General features: G+C 37.4%; 1 protein-coding gene across 2 annotated transcripts in view; it reads right to left on the bottom strand.

Moving 5' to 3' along the window:
• The window catches only part of lpp (LIM domain containing preferred translocation partner in lipoma), a 220,647-nt gene that overhangs the window by 39,442 nt on the left and 159,487 nt on the right, over positions 1-21,718 (bottom strand). For both annotated transcript variants that reach the window (XM_073870155.1, XM_055213457.2), the window contains exon 7: positions 16,254-16,335. In XM_073870155.1, the coding sequence (XP_073726256.1) occupies positions 16,254-16,335 (82 nt within the window). The remainder of the gene's footprint in view (positions 1-16,253; positions 16,336-21,718) is intronic.

Genomic DNA, 21,718 nt, shown 5'->3' with positions numbered 1-21,718 from the left:
TTGCAAGTAACAGAGCTACTGTATCTTCAATCACATACTGATATAAATAAAGATTGCACATATGGTAACCTAATTAAAGGGTTACAAGGTTAAAGGTAGGGTATCACATTTTGAAAAATGCTAACAGAAGCCAACTAGCAATGAAATCACGATCCCACCCTCCATTAAAATCGCCATCCAAAGTCACGCTTCAGATGAACACACACAGATCAGACATCCACATCTCATGTCTCATTCACCAGTGATAAAACTTTGCAGTACAAAGTGAATAACATTACCAAAATAACCAACATAAACAACTGGTTTACATCAGAATTAGTTAAAACACACTTTCGGTTGTGTAGACATAGTAACTATATCGTTATGCTAATCCGTAAACAAACACAAATTTCATAAGCAACACAACGTTTCATCCAAGTAGAATATCTGAATGAATCTCGATACAAACATATCACGTACCTACTTTACCAAAATAAACAGTGCAATGACCCTTTTAGACCCTTTGCCTCCTGCAGCCGTGGTAAAGCAGTAAAGTAACCAATGTTAATTTGTTTTTTTGCTATTTGCTGATCCAGGCAGTTTTTGCTGTTGTCGTTTTAAAAGATGTCTTTTGTTTTGTGGCTCCTGTGCAGGTTGTCAATTCAGCAGGAAAGTTTGCCATTCTCCCTCTGTTAACAGATGGGAGGTGAGGGCACGTGAACGCGCAGATGATTTATGGTGTCTGTGTGAACAGGCTGCACGGTGGAATTCAAATTACGCTTACGGATGAGGGACAAAAAAAGGTCTATGATTGGTTAAACATTTTTTGGTCCTACGCCTTTCACAGATGACATAAATTCTACAAATACATTTAAACAACTTAACATAGTGATTGCTATCAGGATGTGAGGAGACTTTTAACCAGCATAACTAAAAATGTTTCTGGATCAAATGAGATACCAAATAGAAGTATTTACAATGCTTTAAATAATTATTAAATGAGAAAACAAGTCAAATCTGTCTGACTTTGTTGAGATGGAAAAAGCGGCAACCAGATCACTGCATCCTGTAACAATATCAGGATTTTAAGAGTTTGGTTCCAAAACGCGATAAACGTCATTTAAAAAAAATCTGTATTAAAAAGTCAATTCTTCATTTTAAGCAAAACTCCATATCCACCATGTTATTCTGTCATCGTTCTCCTTATCTTTCCAAACGGTGACAAACGCCAGTCCTCCTTTTCAGCAGAATGCAATAAATCCGCTCAACCAATCAACGGACCATTCCACGCATTATAAACAATAATGGCGGCACTTTGAATACACACTGAATCCTAGTTTTTCTCATCTAATTTGTACTTTGTGGTCAACAAACTAACAAAATAATTTTGATGGCATTGATAAACCTGTGGTTGTTTTCTGTGGCGTAACGTAAACGTAAGCCATCAAAACCAAATAATTTACATGAGAGGCATTTGGGAGAAGGAAAAATGCCGGCTGTTGCTTGTTCTCCCGACAGCATCAAGCTTCTGTCATGCTAACACATTGACCCCAGGGGATCTTATGAAAAACTTTCCATTATTTTACTCAAAGTCAACGAAAATCTAGCAGAACCAAAAATTTGACAGCAGATCGCTGTATAGTGCGCAATATAACATGTGTTCATGTTTCACGTGTAAAAAAACGCGGTATTTTTCACACAATTTACTTATCTGTATAGTGCCGTTTTCACTGTCCTCAAAACGGGCTGATGTCTTCCTTGTTCTATGAAGTCCCCTCTTTAGAAATACGTGACGAGTTCTGATTGTGTAGTTTGTTTAGTGTGTTGCGATTTGATAGCAGCTTAGCTTGCCGTTAGCTTAGCTGGCAAATGACCTTTTCCTGTGGGCGGAGTTTAGTCAACAAACTGTTTTAGTGACGTCATTAAAGCAGGAAGTAGAGGGCTGTAGTCCAAACAGGCCGTTCACTGTAGGCTTGAATTATGTTAAAGAAAATATATCAAATAGATCAGGAAAACGTGACCTTTAATGTTTTTTTATCAGTGTATACCACTAGTCAACTAAATGAATATAACATGGCAAAGATGAATGCACATTTGGAAGTTGAATGGATGGGAAATGTCATTTTGGACATTCTGTAATCTAATGTGATTTTCTTGTGTATGCTTTTGTTCATGATGACATTTTCTTTTGTTGTTGTTGTTGTAATTAATTCATAGCATTAACAAGATGACCTGTTGAATTCATTTTTGGAGTGATGACTGATTTAATGTATTTTTGGTACAGTGCATGTATATATGGTATTAGTATTAGTATTGACTAAATTCAGAGGCTGTCATGTCAATTAACATTGTTACTTAAACATAAATTTTATATTGATTCAATAGGTTTATGGCATTTTGAAAAAAAAAAGAATCTGTTTTTATAAAAAATCTTTTTTAATATCAATTTTTTATGTTATTATAACCTAAAATGCTATGTGAAAGTTTGTAACAGAAAATAGTGATTTTCATCTTGTCACTTTCTTGGTATAGAAAACACATTTTTACCCAAATTAGTCTAAAAGGATTTATTGCGTTTTGAAACCAAACTTTTCACTTTTCAACATTTCTATCCAGTTCAACTGCTTTTGAATTTCCCCATAACACTGGGCAGAGAGGGCTCATGAAAGAGCCCTTGCTTTCCCCTGTGTCCCCTGTTCTGGGAATAGATGGCAAGTCTTCATATTAAAACTTCAAATAGTGCCTTTGTAACAAGAAGAGGTGGGAGTGGAAGAGTTCGTTTACACTTTATACACTTTTCTCTGTCTTCACCGTCCCTGGGAAGCCACCATTATTTCTTGCAAATATATGCAACCTCATAAAAAAGGAGCAGAAAAATAGTAAGGATGGAATGAAGAAATAAAAGAGAGAAGATGTTGTTCATAAGCTTTGTGAAAGGCTTAAAGCAGTTAGGCAATTTAATTGGATAAAACGAGAAGATTAAAGAGTTCTTGACTCCGTTCCATAAATAATTGATTTGTAATGTATTTGTGTTGGCAGGCAGATGCCGTTTGTTTGGCGACGGTGGATGTTTTGAGTGGCAGGCCTGCTAAGATTTCCTGCGCATCTCCGTCTCGCCGCTCTTTGTTTTCTCACGCTGCGTTACAGAGGGGCGCATGAAAGGCGGCGCGAGCGCGAAACAGCAATTTTTGATCTTACATCGCCGGAAATCAAAGATCATGCGTGTAAAGAGGGAGAACGCAAAGAACTTTTTTTGTGGAAGGCCAAACTTTTCTCGCTCGGTGAAATATGAAGGTGTTCTCAGCATTCTCAGTACTGGTAGACAAAGCGTATCGTGACAATAATACGCATGTAAACAAATACACACAACACATATTCGAAGGTTGCGAGAACTTTGTTTCTTCAGAGAGAATATTTTGTGGTGTAAACAACAGAGTGTTATTAGACAGAAATAGAAGCAATAATGCAATGCAGAGCAATGGTTTCCCACATATGGAATTCATCTTGTTTTTTAGGAACAACGGCAAACAACACATTCCTGCAGCTGGAGTAAAAAGCAAATGATTTAAAAACATCTGTTTCGACAGCGAATTCCACTCCAGCGAATTATGCTGCTCTAATTCACAAATTTATTACAGAGCAACGTTACCAAACACTCTTTTTTCCCACACAAAAGCTGAGAGGAAAGGATAAATTAGTTGTGACAGACTCTGTGCAGAGACCAAAGGAAGGTACAAAGTCGTGCTAAATGTTTATACTTCATTATGGCCACATAACAAACATTGTAGGTCACTGAACGTTTATTGGCATTTATAGTAATGTATTAAGAATATGACTGCCAGCTACTGTTTTTTTCCATTATTTCAACACTCCATGTGTTTCTCTCTTCCATCATTCAACTCAGCCGTACAATTCTGGTTTGGCGTAAGATGACAAAATGAATTTGATGCCATCAATATGCTTAAGTCTCCCAATGCCCTTTACCCAATAATCTCATTCACATGTCAGCAAATAATGATGATGCAGAGTGGGATTTGAGGGGGTTTATATGCCACAAAGCATTACCTCTCGGCATATCAGGCTTTCAGGGCAGCGTGAGGGTGAGGAGGATCTAGAAGCATATGGGTTACATGTTTTGGAAACAGTGGCATGGACGTGTGCCAGGGCGTAAACAAGGCAAGTAAATAGAAATGAGGTGGTTATGGGGGAGTTGGAGGAAGGAGGTGAATTTGATAGTGTTTGTTTATTTGTCTAGCACAAAATGCTTTTTAGGGGTCAAACGCTCACCCATGAATGAAATCCAGCAACATGATTCCATGTAATGGCCTTAAGCTATTCAAACTAGGCCTGCAACACAGCCAATCTTGCAAGCTTCAGTGGAGCTGTCAAGACGAGCCACAATCGCCAACCCACACTCTTCGACAATGATGCCTCGTATAAGATAAGTTCACCTCAAATGAACTATTGTGAAAAACCGGGCCCTTGCTGACCATCTGAGGAGGAGATGGAAAGTGAGAATACTGGGGAAGAAAGTGAGAGATGAGAGACAGATCTGAGTGACATGGCACATTTGCTGTGAGACTAGACAGCGGCGAATCTTTGGTATTAGAAAGGCAAGACAGTGAACCCATTCTTATGTGTATATGAGATAAACTATACATATTTTCAAATCTGACTAGTCAGTGAGTAAACAAATAATTGGCCTCAAGGAAGCAATGTAATAAATATGGATTGATGATTACAATGTTATGTAAACTAATGTACAGTTTTATACACAGACTGATTGCTCGCTTCATAAGACCTCATGGTGATGTAAACAAGACCGACATTATAATAATTCCTCTCGCTTAGAACTCAGCCTGTAAGTTAACTCTTGTTAGAATCTGAGTTATTTTTAACTCATGCTGAATAAATATTGAAAAAAAAAAGGTTTTATACCCAGCAGCTGGGTTATTATAACCCATGGTTGCATAACAACAACCTAACATTTGGGAATTTTAACCCAGCACTGGGTAATTTTTAACCCAGCATGTGTTCTGTTCAATACTTACCCAGCATGGATTAAAAGTAACCCAGCCATTTTTAGAGTGTTGTAATTTAATCTATGCTGGATTGTTTCAACCCAAATAAAATTGTCTGGGTTAATTTAACCCAATGGCTGGGCTCATTCTTTTTAACTCAACACTGGGTTGAAAATACTCCAGCATTTTTAATGTTGCGTTTACACCAGCCACGGTAGAGGCGTCAAGCGTGAGTGATTTCAATCGCGGTGCGGATGAGGCATTTGACGCGGTAGATGCAAATCCGTCTCATTCGCGCGTCTAGTTCACGCAAATGCCGCGAATTAAGCGTCTGACGGCGTGCGCGCGAATGGTACTTTTAGTGCATTTTGCGTTTGATGCGAATTTGCAGGTGATGCCCGAGTTGAAAAATTTGAACTTTGGCAGAGTTTCACGCCGAGTTAACCAATCAGGAGCCTGCTTGCTGCTGTGGCGGCAGTCCCGCCCGGAGTCACTCATTCAACATGAAGGAACGCTTGATATTGTTGGTGAGCAGTCACCCGGAGCTATACGACACAAGATCTTATTTCTATAGAGACAGAAATAAAAAGAACCTCCCTTGGAAGAGTGTAAGATTTCAATTTTGAGTCACGTGACCTTTATCGACCCGCGCCGTTTATTTCCCCCCCTAAAGGTTACCAAATATAAACCGGTTACTCTTTCGATAAATGCACAATCAACATCAGCCATCTTGCAAACAGACAACTGCATAGCACTTGCCCCTCCCACAAGAAGAGGATTTTGCCTCTGACGCGCGTCAAATGCTTGATTTTTCCACGCGTCTAGAGCAAAGTAGAATGCATTCAAACTGTTCAAGCGGCAAACTAGGCACGATAGATGCGATTTTGACGCCTCAAACACGGTTGGTGTAAACGCAGCGTTAGAGTGAATGTGGCTCGCTAATTATTTTTTACTATCAGTTTGATATTTAACCAATTGTAAAAGTGTTTAAAATTAAATGAAATTAAAGTACCAATCCTAAATCCATCACAAAAAAGAAAAAAATCTACATTAACTAGCCAAGCTGACAGATCCACCATGCTGCTATTGGACAATTTATTGTGACCCTAGCAGGCGAACAGCAATACAATAAATCAGAATGAGGTAAAACTATGGACACTTCAGCAACAGATAACTACATAAATATCATCATGATATTCATGTTGCTTTAGGAGACAGAAACACAGAACAGGTGCTGAGTATCTTTACCAAGCTGGATTGCATATGCAAAAAGCACCACAGGGTTGTTTCCATCAAAGGGTGATGCACTCCCTGTGTAAGCGTCCTTTACTGTCTTCTCATCTCTTGGTTTGTAGAGACAGATCATATAAGATGAAGACTGGAGGTGGAGTGTTAGGGTTACAGTGAGGTAAAGAGGTAGTACAGAGGTCACAAAATTCAGTGAGAGGTTTTGAACTAAAGTTTCTGTAATCTCAGCTGTTTGATTTATTTTTATAAATAATATTCATATCTATGTCATTAAAATTAAGTGAGCATTAATAATTATCAACTAGATACTACAGTAGATAATATATTAGGCCATTTCAGTATACGCATATGATATGTGATATATTTGGTTAAAGATATGCCAAGAATAGTTTAGTTGTACTAGATCATCACTGATCCTTTGGGATCAAGACTGTACCAATGACTGAAAATCATTAGGTATAGGTTAAAACTAATTTATCTGATGAACACTGTCCACTTGAACACTGTTACTTGAACTACCTGGTGGTTACCAGCCTGTTTGTATTGTAGCCTGTGAAGTACATCGTATCATTTAATGAACTTTAATGAACTTTTCACTCAGCTTGAATTTTTCTCAAAGATTGTCAAAAAATGTTTTTTTCCCCTGCTATACTTAATACTGTCTCCACATCCTCACCTGAATGCCTTGCTTTTGTTTAGTAGGGGTTTTGATTCACTGTGTCTGGGGAAAATATAATGTTGTGAAGATGGCAAAAATACAGATGGAATGAATGTCCGCACAATAAGCCTCACAAAACGTCCCATTCTGTGACTCCCAAGCCTCCTCAGCATGCTTTATGCATTTTGTTAATAGCAAAATATAATGACACATTTCCATAGCATGCAAAACAAAACAAAACCTGGAGGCCAAATAAATCACATGAGCAAGGGTCTTTTACAGGTACAGTATGAAAAATATCAGCATGGCCGCATGGGTGATGGCATATCTGCTAAATAAAAATATATCAGCATTCCTATAACGCCTCTCGTCCAATCCCATGGGTGATTCTCACGAAAACTTGGTTTTAAAAATGTCAAGCATGAAAATGTAAAAATTGCTTAAATTGACTTTTTTTCCCACCAGACATTGAAAAACAAAGTCTGGAGTAAATGGGAACATTAATTTAAAAACTTTTACTTATCATTTAACACTTTTTGTAACATAATTTAAAAAAAATAGTCCTAAAAAATCTCATTACCGCAACAGTCAGAAAACATCAACACATACATATTTTCAAAATGACAAACCTGAAAGAACATAATTTGGAGATTCTGCACATGCATTTAAAATCAAAGTATTATGCTTCTATTAATTAAATTAACATTTAATAAGCATCTGTTGCGGTAATGATAATCAAAATGTCGTGTAAGCATTCTGACAAGACAATATTTCAAATTAACTGTAAAAAAATGATCTTACCTGGTAGCTATCTTGAAGTAACTGGTCCATGTGCTTGGTCACTCAAAATCAAACTTTATTAAAATTCTGTATGTGTGCTTAAACTGTTCTCAAAAAGTGTTGCGGAGGATGAGAACATCAGACATGGACACATAATTTTCCTAATTTTTGTTCATTATTATTATACATGAATATTCAGTAAATATTTTTTCTGTCATCTAAAGTAGTCTAGCAAAACATCCATTTATTTATTTTTCTTAATATTTTTGTGTTAATTGGTTAAATTACAACATAACGCATGTTCAAACACAGCCGGACACATTGCGGTAATGAGAATTTCAGCAGAAAATGAGATAAAATTTACAATTATAAATTCTTATGTTGAAATCACACATTGTGCAAGGTAGAACACAGTATTGTGTTAATTCTGATGCTTTTTAATGTTACTATATTACACATTTTAAAGCTAAAATCATTAGTGCCGTGGCGTTTCAATGGTTTCGTGAGAATCACCCCCATATGAGGGCTGTCACTATCTTTTGCATAAAATATAACAAACTGAGACATGTCTGAGTCAGCCTGCATAAAGCAATGCCCTTTATCGTTATTATAAAGCTAGAAAATAAGTGCTCAACCAAGCAAAGAAATCAAAGTGCCACTGCATGAAAAAGGAAACTGCAAACACCCCTTTTAAAAAAAGCATTGCATGCAATGATGACACCACAGACAGTAAAAGAAATGGACACAGCGACCCCATTGGATTCAACGGAGACAAGTAAAGTCAATAAGAAGCCCACACTTCTGGGGGGTCGGCGTACTGTGCAGACTCAAACTGAGTTTGATGACGTAGATGTCACGTGAGCAACCTGTCTGACAATTGTAAGTCTTCTAATAGCTGTGCTAAGAGAAATCTGAATCATCTATAGACAGTAAAAGGAACGTTGTCCCGTTGCTTTTATTGACTCTCTATGGGCTTCTCCCTTGACTTTATTCCTCCACGTCTACCCGATTGCCTCATAGACAGTAAAAGATTGCCTGCGAGCTTCTCTTCCTAGTAATTACGGTAATTTCTCTACTGTGCGACAGAGAGTTGCAATCATTAGCCTGTTTTTACAAATCTGCTTCTACTGGGCCATAACGTAAGACACAAGGTAATGGAGCCTTTTATACATTTTTGTTTAGAAATAAGTAATGGACAAATGGAGTCTTTAAACGCCACAGATGTAAAGTTATTCGCTGTCAAAGTGACGCCAAAATGAATGGGAGTCAATGGAATGCTAACAGCAGGTGGGGGTCCGCTAATCAATGGCGGCGCCCTGTGAAGCTTCAATAAAATATGAAACCCTGCCCCCCTGAAGAATACAGGGTCATCATTCTGGCTGAGGGACTTCATATCAGCTTCAATCAGACAATTCTTTGTCACAAAATGTTAAGTCTCACCACAAAAGTCCTCTGAAGAACAGTTGAAAGCATGACCTGAAACAAGCTACATCTGAAGCTAAGAGTACAAAACAACTGTTTTTTTTCTATTGTTAGGACTTTAATGGGTCAGGAAGAAGTGTTCTGCAGAAACTTTCATGACCTGCACATTAAAATGTCATGGTGCTGCAGAACGCCAATGCAATTCTTGACCTGTTTTAGGGTTGCAGCACTTTAGATGCCACAAATCTCATGTTTTTAAGTGGAAGTGAATTTTCAAGCACACTCCTGAGACTTTGCTAAGGGCAAGTGAGTATTATGCAAATGCTCAGCTAGAATATCTAGGACAATGCACTTTCTGATACTACATTATTTCTGAACCAGTTTAGCCTTGTACTGAAGCATTGATATCTGTGTTGAACGCGCAAGCGCAATTCAACCCACTAAAGTCCAATGTCTGGGGTCTTAGCCCTGTACAATAAACTGTATCATCGAAAAACTCTTCCAAGATTCTTCATCAAGTTTTCATGGCAAGACATCTCATAAATAATGCGAGCATCTCCAGCTGATATTACCCATAGAGGCGTACAGTACAGAACTGACTCATGATCACAAAGAAATTATATCTAGATGCTGAAACAAAAATTGTGGTTTACCCTTAAACGTGGGTCTTTCAAATTCTTTGATCTGATTTTCTGAAAATGTATCTGACATATTTTTCACATTCTCAATTTTAAAGAGACAAACTGAGAAACGAAGAGATTTCACTTTAGCAAAACACTTCTGAGAGTTCCCTAATGAGTCACTCAAATTCAATCTCTCGGAGAACAAAAAGGCAAACAGGATCTCTTGCGGAGTACAGTGAGCTTGATGTATCAATTAATCAGAAAGTTCAGAAACAGATTCGGTGGTGATACACTTACGCATGTCTGCATTATTCAGTTCAGTGTCTTTAAAAAAACTTGTGCTCTTTAAACAAAAACACCATGTAAAGTTCAGCATGTGTTTGTGCGAACTCAAGTCAACCATAAAAACAATTCCCTTCTTTGACTTTATGAATGATTACAGTATGTTCTGAATAAATGTATCACCGAATTACCATCCATTCAATCTCTGCTAATAACTGCGCTTATCTATTTCGCCTCATTCTTTTCTCAAACACTTAAAGGTTGCGGTATTCAATCAAAGAGCACAGCACTTGAATTGTGTCCGTCTCTGGAGACCTCAAACCCACTGTTATGGCAGTACAAACACAATATCCCCACATGCGGCCGCACTAAGAGTCCAGCCGGGAGAGATCATGGCCTTGACTCTGATTCATTTAGTTAATTATTAACTTTGGGGTTCTATTCCAGCAGTCACACACAATTCCCTCTCCAGTCCACATTTCCCTGTCCGACCCTTTTTAAAGGAAAGAAGCCTTGAACAGGCAATCAAATGGGTAGCAATTACAGAGTTTCTTATACTCAAAGGGTTTCTCATCTCTAAGCCTAAATCTTCAGAGGAGTTCTGGATGACATCCTTAAGGATCATAAGAGGGAAAAGAGGGAAGAGATGTGGGGAAGAGAGTTCGCAAAAGAGCAAGTTAACATGCAAGCAAAAAAGGAAAACACAACAAGAGTTTTTGCCAAAAAAAGGAGCGCTGATCAGGGCTTTGAACCAGATTTTTTCCCAATTGGTTTGTTCCGAACAGAAACAGTATTTTAACGTTTCCGGTTTTAATCCTAAATTCAACGTTCCTGCACAAAAAAATAAAGTTCCCGAACCGGTTAATAACGTTCCATGTCAGCTGTGGGACATTCAAATAAGTAGGCTGATCATTAGGACATTAAACTGAAAGTATTAGTCTACATAATTTTCCTTAAGTCTACATCATTTTCCTTAAAGTCGCCATGAAACGGAAGTAGCGATTGCCTTATTTTCCCTGTGGTGACGTATATCCGAATGAAACGGTTTCTGAAATGAAATAAGGCAGGGCTGGATTTGAATTTGTCCATCGAGATCTGATTGGATCGTTTGAAGTTGGGTCGTGTTGCTAATTGCTAATCGCTGCGATCTTCTCCCGGACCCCGCCCACCTGCCATACCATATGACCGGAAGTGAAGAAAGATCGTTTTGAGGAGGGGAGGAGATTTGCATTTTTGATTAAAGATTATGAGCACACACATTTTTTTTTAAAATAATGAAGCTCAAAGATAAGTCATTTGTTAATAATAACACAATATTAAAATATATATATATATATATATATATATATAGTTTTTCATTTCAATTTCATTGCGACTTTAAGTCTTCATCTTGTCATCGAACATTAAAAAAGCTACATTATGTAAGCAGCATAACTGTAATTATGACATGCCTACATTTGTTAAGTGCACAAATTCCAAACGGCGAATTCCAAACGGCGCTTCGAGAAGAAGATGCAGCATAAACAGTCGATCCACATGAAGTAAAAATTACATTGTTTTTCAGTGTTTTATACGACAAATTAATTTTAATGGACTACAGTACAAGACACAGTAGCGCAACTCTCTCTCAAGTTTATACATCAAGAGTTCTGATCTTTGAAGGGCATAGAGATAATCACGTTTGATTGGAGTTGGACCGGATCCATTCAACCGCATGCGCGTCTGTGCGAACAGAAAATTGCTCACTTTAGCACCTTTTTGTGGTTAAATTGATTAAAATCACTTAAGTGTTAACATTTGCAAGCCTTTAAAACACGTGCAAATTATCAACTTTCACCCTATTTAAATTTGCGTATTAATCGGCATCTGAATCGCATGTGAGCCGAACCGTAGGTCGTGATCTGTGCAAATCACAGATCAACTGCGATCTGTTACACCACTAGTTAGTATTTAAAAAACAAACATCTTGAGATACTTGGTAGCCTACAATATTTACCTCTTATGACTGAGCAGAGACTTGGGCTTGAGTAGGCTACTTGCTGGTGGCAAGCTTCTCATTTCTACGATGAGTCAACGATGACCAGAATTGAAATTCACAGAGTCATATTGCACAGAAATCTTGTCAAAGAACCAAAAAATAACGGTATTAACCGGTTACCATTATTTTAAATAAATGATTCTGTTAGGGAACATATCTTTTTTTAAGCTTCTGGTTTCGTTTCTGTTCCTTGCAAAACATCAAAAGTTTCTGGTTTTCGTTCCATGAACTGGTTCAAAGCCTTGGCGCTGATGCATTGCCTGTTAGTTCTTGTTTTGGCTTTAAAGACACAATGTCCTGTTCTTGCCTTATTATTAACATCTGTCTCGGTTGATCTGATTACAAGTGGTCAGCCGAGAAGGACTGCTGTTTACAAGATGTATTGACATCTCTTAGAGCTGTTTACACCTGGTATTAAGATGGATTTTGGTCGATGGGATCACAAGTGGCCAATGCTACAAACATGTGCAAACAGGGTGTAAAAAGTTTTGAGCTTGTTCACTTTCGACCACATTCAGAGTTGAAAACACGTTCAACCGACTGCTTTTGTGGTGCAGGCGCTTTATTTGTCGAATGTGCTTGGACAGCCAAAAAAAACCTTCTACTTTCCACCTATTGATCTAATGTGTGATGTTCCAAACACAATGTGTTTGGCACGATCATTGATAAAACTAAAGTGGCTGCTCTGAGCCTCTATCATTTTTGTTTCATTATGCAAGTGTGTAAAACTTATGAAAGCGTACTTAACCCTTTTTCATCATATTTCATTATAGAAATAATAAGAGAAAGCTCTTACACATGCATGTTCTGCAGCATGTTTACCAACAACACAAGCAGCGCTACTTTGACATAATTATAGTGCGTTAAAACCATAAATTTCTCTTGTTTGTGTTTTAAGAAATCGCCCAAAGAACTTCTTGTTTGCTGTTCCTAGATCCTTTCAATACTAAAACGTTTCAGTGGTTCAACAAAGCTAACAAAAATGGATTAAAACTGACTTCATTGGGGTAACCTTCACATACATTGCTAAATCTCATTCTCTCTTTTTTCTGTCTTTATTGTCCTTACATCATTGGCTTTACTCCCTTTCTGGCCCCTCTCTTAACCCAGAAGTGTTGTGTTCTCGGTTAGATATGCTGTGCCTGGGTATGCCTGGCTGACCTGGGTTCACAATGAGCCCATTTACTGACTGACTAGCCAGCATTTAACCTCCCTGTAGCCATTATGGCTGTTTGCAAACACTGTGTATATATGTGTGTAATGTGCACTATTGCTCTACTCGCTGCTGACACATGTCCTGATAAAAGCAGGACAGATCATTTCAAGCCCACATCGTTTCCACTCTAGCTCTTTACACAAAAGAGACGCAAATGCTTTGGTATAAAAGCATGTGTGGATAAAGAGATAATAATAGTAGAAATTGTATAATAACATTCCCCATTTATATTTTGGCACTGAATAGTCTAGAGAGAAAGAAGTAGGCTCTTTTGACTGTTTTGGCAATATATGCTGAAGCCCCATGTACAGGTATGGACCTCAGGCCTCAGACAGATCTTGGGTTATCATACAGAGATGAGGGTGGGCTAAAATTTTGCACCAAAGCATCACTTGTACAGTATTTCTTTAAAAAATACTTAGCTATTCTTTCATCTTTTTTTATTGGTGAGCTTCACATCTGACCATAGCTTTAGAAAATCTTTTTTAAGATATCTTAAAATTATCATTCTGGAGGGGCAAAGTGTGTATAGAAATCACATTCCATGATGCATCATATTATGGAAAAGGAAAATGATTATCAGTGCATCAACTTACTTGGAATGCTGATGATTTTGGACATGGTTTACCATGCAAATTTTATTATAATATATTAATATATTGTTCATTCTCCAAATTGCAGTATCTGACAGCATGCACTTAACTGTCTTTAATAGGATGCTGCTATCACAGATAAACCGCATAGACTTTTCAGTCTCATTGCGTGACACGGTTACATCGCCAGATGTCATTGTCACTCGTATTCTCAGACATCGACATAAACTATTATTGAAAATCAACAACTTCTGGTTGCCTTGCTGCAAATCACTGTGCGTGTGAACATCCATTAAGAATAACAGTAATTGGGCAAGATGAGAACATACAGAAAAGTCACATTAAGTTTCTCAGACACTGGAGGAAGTGCTACAGATGCACAGTTTCCTCTTTACAGAGCGAAAATAGAAACTGACAGTAAAAGCCGGTGGTCAAAAGTGTAGGGATTGTCATCTGCCATTTACGGTAAAACAGGGAAGCTCAGACTGCAGGGGTGCATTGAGATGTGTGGGAATATATAAACACACCTCTCCATCACATACTTAGGGTTTGATTTCACTTCTCTAAAGCAAAAAATGTCTTACACCTGCTTCTCAACAAGACAAGAAACCGTTTGTGTTCTTATGTAAATAACCCCATGCCAGTAAAGGCAAAATGACACGATGACCACATCATTTGTAAACATGATGTCACTGCAACAATGCATGCAATGCACAAGCAAACAAACACAAAGGTAACAAGTTTTGAAGAAAGATGTTTTGGTTTTAGGTGGTATTGTTAGAGGGAAAGTCATTCTCATTCAATATAGCAATGAAGTGAATAAACATTTATTTTTCCTTTTTAGCCATTTTGACGGATGAGAATGAGAATAATTTTAATGTACAATATATTATGGAAAAGTTCATTTAACTTTAATGAATTTGTGTTTTTTAGGACTATGCTATGTTTTAGACCAAAAGCCACAAATCCATAACTCGTCCATTAAGAAAAAAACGCTTCCCTGCCAATGACGAGAATTTCTGGCTTTCCACAATACCACTATTAGTAGGGCCTCACGTGAAAGAGAAATAACTCCATGTATGTTATAAAGATCGCTCTGCATCTGGGTAGGGTTGCACCAGTCATTCGTAAGTTCTTACTTAAACTGGGACGTAAAGTCCAAACTAGAGGCTTAGTAACTACTAGCTAGATTATAACTAACTCTTTACTTAATTCGGTTGCACCATTAGTTCTTAAGGCAGAACGTAGCTAGTAGGTCGTAAGCTCTCCGTAAAGTATTGCGTTGTCGCATAGAATGACGTCTATTTTTCTTAACCCAATCACAAGCCTTATAATGGGTAAACAGAAAAATAGTCTGAACAGTACGTAATTTCAAACTCATTCTTGTCTCGCCTAAACTGAAAGTTAAAAAAGACGTTAAAGCAAACGTTATCGAACTCAAAACATTACACTTTTAATTAAAATATCTATCCCACACATGGAGGAGAAAATAAACAGGAAGAAATTTTAAATCTTATTTTAATTGATGGATACACAGAAAATTAAACAGTTCTTGAAAACTCGTTGACGAACTTGTGGCTCTTCATAATTTATACGAGCTCATCAATGTAATATAATCTGTCTGACATCTTATTCCAAGCGTTATTCATGGACAGAGGCTTCCGTAAATATTTAGTTACAACGTATTGTTACGTTTAAACTAAGTTTAATGGTGCAACGCAAAAACATTTAGTAATGCGTAAGTTGTAACTTAGTGCCCATTTACGTCGTAACTAAGCTACGTTGTAACTTACGCACAGCTGGTGCAACCGGCCCCAGATCTCTATCAAAAGTTCTTCACAAAAATTAAATTATCTCAGCTTTTTGCTCAAAATTGGGTGTTTGAGAGGTGATAAAAAGAGAAATAATGAAGGTAGGATGAAACACTTTTTTTGAAAGCAGAGGGCCTGTTCTTTCATTTGATATATTGTTTGTTTATATATTTAAAGAAGAACATTTTCTGGAAGGCATTAAACTTTTGTGAAAATCATGAAAAATGCTGACCAAAAAGCCACAAATCTTGTTCATGCTGCCTTAAGATTTTGAGTTTATTCGACTTAAAAATATTAGTTAAAGATTTTTTTAAGTTGAATTAACTCAAAATCAGTGATTAGGCATAAAACTAAAGCAGACAAGGTTGTAAAAGGTGTTGTAATATTTGTGACCCTGTTTGTGAAATCAAGCCTATAGATTAATTTGATTTCGATCTTTGACATGGACTTGCTCAGTCAATATTAAAGATATCATAGATCACAGTTGTGTACATTGTGTAAAACAAACATTGTGTTTGAGGTGTGGTTTCAAGATTTGAATACATCAGCTTTGGCTTTAAATAAGAAGTAGTGGTGACATACCAAAATATTCCTGAGATGGAGGGTTTTCCATGTCAAACAACATCTTCTTAGTCAGACGGTCCAGTTCCTCCTCAGGACGACCCTGAATCACACAAAGACACACACCACAGTTACATATTGAATTCGAAACCACACACCAATCAGCTTGCAGGCACAAAGTATAAGAGCCCAAATACATGAACTTCAGCAACATCATACAAGATAAAAGTCATGTCGACATTTAGTTTATGCTAATGCAAGGCTAATTAACCATATGATTTTTATGAACGTGCACAAGCATCTCTATTAGACGGATCATAAGCCTAACAAGATAATCAGTTTAACACATAACACAGATATGAAGACTGTTGCTAAGGTTTTGCAAGTCAATTTCATTATATCATTTTAAAAGTAGACAAGCAAACACAACTGTGTTGAACGTATTTGTTTGTATTTGTAAACCTTCGAGGTTTGAGTGAGGTTAGCTCAATTGTTCAGAATTGGTAATGTATATTCACCGTTATAGTCATATGATTTGTACAAGTCTGTAAGCTATATCTCAAATCTTATTCTGAACAATGAACATCCATCATGTGGAATTTCCCTATTAACATAGCTCCACGTAGAGTTTTAGACGAGTTAAACTGTAGTTTGGCTAAAAAATTCCAAAGCCAGGTGTTTTATAGATGGACTGACAAATAAACACTCAACCAAACATCAGGAGTTCTCCATCCAAAACCATCAAAGTCATAATCATAAGACCATTTACCAGTGCAAAATATGGCTAAAAGCCACGCCAAATAGCATATCTACAACCCTGTTTAATTACAAAAACACACACTCATGCAAATTACTGTGGGGAAAGACTGAGAGAATTATGGAGCCAGAGGTCTGGATGCTTCTCTTGTTGGTGTTACCAGGATCTCAAAATATAAAAGGTATTTAGATGAAAACTGTTTTGAGAGACACAAATCACTCGCTAAGGTTTCCTCCCCCTGACCAACAAACACAACAACACCAATTTTGCCTCAGTGTGGAAATTACTTTATTTATAAATGTATGATTCTGTAAAATAACTTATGTTTGGTGTCTTTAACTACACTGTCAGAAAAATAAATGATAAAAAATAGTTGTAGCTATATCACTGGGGCAGTACCCTTTCAGAAAGTATACCTTTGCACCTGAAGAGTTCATATTAGTACCCGAGAGGTGCATATCGGTACCAAAGAATGCATATTAGTACATAAAAGGTACATATTAGCACTTCAACTGTAAATTTTGGTACTAAATGTATACATATCTTCAGCTTAATGGTACATAATATGGACCTTTTTAAAAGGTACTGTTCCTGTGACATTGTAATGATTGTGTACATACATGCAACATTGTATTTAGATCCAAAGTATCAATTAATTACATTTACGCATTTAGCAGACACATTATCCAAAGCGACTTACAGTGCACTACTACTGTATGTAAGGAGTACAGTACCACTGAACTACAGGAGCACTCTTGACCTATTCCTTACCCCAACCCTAAACCTACCCTGTAGACAATAAGTGCAATGTATTAAATGCTTATTTTTTATGTACACACTAAAAAGTAAAAGTTGAATTAACCCTAAAAGTTACTTCAACTTAAATTTTCTCACTTTAAGTGAAACATTTTAGTTGACAAAGCTTACATTTTAAGTGTTACCAACTTACCGTACTTTTTCGGACTATAAGCCGCACCAGAGTATAAGCCGCATCATTCAAAAATGTGTCATTAAGACGAAATAACATACATAAGTCACAGTAGACTATACCCCCAGATAGCAAAAATATCCGCATGGCTTCTTTATGCCGCCAGCCCCAAGCTGTCGGCTATCGGTGCGTCCCGCTGGCGGGGATGAAACTTTTGCCGCCGAATACGTCAATCTCTTTTGTTGCGAGATGCCGCCAGCATGCAGCCGGCAGACCGACTGCTTAATTTATGCAAATGCGGCTGCCACGGCGGTCCACCGTCAGACCTGTTTGCAATTACGCTCTTATGACGCTTACTGCCGCCAGAGCACCGCCGGTGGTCCGCTGACTCATTGCTATATGCGTACGTCGCATTTATTTAGAAATTTTTTTCACAAAACCCAAGCCAAAGAACAGACATTTAATCTGGAAAGGCGAGTTATTCAACTAAACAATAGCAGACAGAACAGCAGGCTGAATAGATGTCTGTACGTTAAAGTAATATTATCAGTTATTTAAACGATAAACCATAACATACAGAACTTACCTGGAAGGTTGAATAGTCTAAATTAACCGAATAAGCCAACTAGCGTGAAGTTCGCATACTCGTCATTCCACATTACAGAATCTATCAAATTACAAAAATACAGAAGCAGCATGTGGCGGACTCTCGCGGCTATAGACGGTAATGTTGTCTCTTGCCTCGTAAATGTCAAAATTTATTCATACTGACTTTCAAGGCACACCTGACTATAAGACGCAGCACCAACCAAGTTATGAAAAAAATGCGGCTTATAGACCGAAAAATACGGTAAGTCATTTGTGTAATTAGATCCAACTTTCACTTTTTACAGTGCACTTGAAAACATACTGTGTTGTTTAAACCCATACTTGGATCAAATATGGACAAACCCAACTGTTGGATTATAAATAACCCGATGATGGGGTTGTTATTACCCAACTATCGGGTGAAACAACCCAGCATCTGTTGGATTTGTGCATATTTGACCCAATTATTAAAACAACCCAACATCTTTTAGAGTGTATGTTCAACGTAGTTAAAGACCCAAGTTTGTCCAAAGTTTCTACACAAACCTACATACAGTCATGTGAGCTGTTGACTGCATCTCACAGAGGGTAAGAGGGAAACCAAAGCGTTCTTCCACGTAATAAAAACTTTCATCTGGCAGAAGCCCACACAAAACACTTAATTCAGCACTCTGAAATATCTCCTCTTCCTACAGACAGTTAATTATTGTGTTCGGGGTTAATTACTGGTAGATATTGAATATCTTAAATGGATTCAAACAATCCAAGACTTTCACAGTAAACATTTTACTGATCTTTCTAGGTGTGAATCCAGGTAGACGTTGGTCCCTGACCGAAATGTGAATGAGAAGCCCAAGTGTTTTCAAGAGCAGTGATGTGCGTGGACTTAGATTCGATTCTCATAATTCCTCTGTGATACATAAGAATTTGACATTATGAGTGGGCACAGTGGATTATTGTGGGCAAGAATAACAGATAATTAAAAAGAGTGCTGCGTGTAATTATCTCTCATTTTTGATTGTGTAATACAGTGTTCTTGATACATAATAATAAATGCATATTGAAGAAAAAAGCTATTGTATTTTATTTATACAATTCAATTACAGAATTACATATACACACAATCCAACTCCTCAGAGCTCTTGCCTTTTAATATGTGAGTCTTATGTAATCAAGCAAAGAATGTACCGCTTAATAAAATAAAGGACATATTTTGTAACGTTACTGAATAGAAACCGAGGAAAAACAAAACAGATGAATCTTCACTCCACCACCTGTAGCCTTCATTGGAGCTCCGTGACTCAATCAAAATCAGCGTGAGAAAGAGAGAGATGAAGGACAAAGAAGTGATAGAAAATGGGTGTACGAAATTCTTCCATAAAGAATGTCCTAGTTGTTCGGGCGCCATTGAATTAAATCAAAGCTCATTGTGCAGGTTTTTCAAAAACATGGAAAGTGTTCACATTTCTGAGCGCATGAGGTCACTCAAATGAAAACCATTCCACTTTGTGTCATTTTCTTCTGAAATGATTGTGATATTCACGTTTCTTTTTAATGGTGTAACTTTCTTTTGCTTGTATCGTACAATGGCTTTTTTGAAGGCACAAGGCAGTTACTCAACGAATGTTTCCTTCATGTTCACCCAAATCCCCTCATTAATAAGAGCTGACTGCTAATCGTTTTTAATTAGACACTCTCTGTATACACTGACTGACAATGCTGTGGTATTCTGATCTATCATTGGTAATTGTAATCAGCTATTGCTTTACTTTTCTGAAGGGAATATCCATCTAAATGAATGGAGTCCGATACAATAATGGCAGTTTGGATGCAAGCAACATAGGTACAGTAGAAGGGGGGCGTATAATCACTGGATGATGGGTGCAGGTGGAGGAAAGGAGGTAAGGAAGAAAAGATTCCGTCATGGGATATAAACCTCCACTGTCAAGCTGGGTTATCGGCATCCTGTCAGGGACCATTAGAGAGCACATTGGCGGTGTGTGTTCACCTGCTGCCCCCCACAGGGGATGGGTTTGGTGGGGCCAAGCTCTAACATTACCCACTGTCAATCCTTATCTTTATCAGTCTCTGCCGTATTCCTAATGTACTTTATTTGCAAAGGGTAATCTTACACTTACGCATGTCTCACTTCTATGTTAAAATGCATGGCAAACCAAGGGCACTTGATTTTTTAAAATAATTGCATAATTGCAATCAACAAATAGATGATTAACAATACCAATGCATGAATTAAAGGTTAAATTTCCTCTTACTAGCCACAAGTGGTGTTGAGGATCAATATATCATTTCCCTTTTTAGACACAGAACAATGCCTTCAAACAATAGTTCAAACATTAGTTATTAGTAAAATGTGATGAAAATGCTATTGGTTCTGCTTTTATTTGCACAGGCCTGATCAAACATCAAACATGATCAAATGTTAAATAAGAAAGTAAAACGGACATATAAAAAAGTAAGATGATGAAATTGCAAAGAAAAATATGGCAAAGTGAAACCACAAGCAGACGAGACAGAAAGGGTTGCCCCCCAACCTCACATTTGAATAAATGTTTCTGCTTTAGTTCATATTGAAATACACCTCAATTCAAAAGCCTACATTATGTTGACAAAGCAACTTTTCAAATGCAAAAATTCTTGTTTTGGCATCTCGGTTTACAATATATCACTCGGAGTTATGATGCTTGGAGCCCGTGTGGGTATGTGGTTATGCAGGGCAGTGCAAAATGTAGCCATACCAGACATATCTCTCACTTTCTAAGGTATGAGTTATTAAGTCAATGTACAATAGACAAAAATAAATAAATAAAATAAACTTGTAAAGGACAGTCTGCTACTTCAGAGAGGCAGAAAGTAAAGGAAATACAGTACAGCATTGGCAAAAACAAGCTCAAGGCCACCTAGAAAGAAGCTAGCAAACACACAAACACACACGCTTATACACAAAAAGTATACATTTCCTTCTGCATAAAATGGGTCATGCTGTTTTCAGCTCTAATTAAAAAGTATGAGCGAAAACACAACAGTCTGAAGAAAGAAATGATGGAGAGTTGCGTAAAAAGTGAAAGGATGCCATTGATAATAATTAAAAAGAAAGATCAAGCAATTTCCATCACTGCAAGTTTATACTGCCACACACACGGAGTATATAAAAATTGTTCGCTTACAAAAAGTCATTTTCCAGCTTGATGTACG

Source organism: Misgurnus anguillicaudatus, chromosome 8, assembly GCF_027580225.2.
Source record: "Misgurnus anguillicaudatus chromosome 8, ASM2758022v2, whole genome shotgun sequence".
Taxonomy (NCBI): domain Eukaryota; kingdom Metazoa; phylum Chordata; class Actinopteri; order Cypriniformes; family Cobitidae; genus Misgurnus; species Misgurnus anguillicaudatus.
The sequence above is the reverse complement of the archived record's forward strand: the minus strand, read 5'-3'. Positions and strand labels throughout refer to the sequence as shown.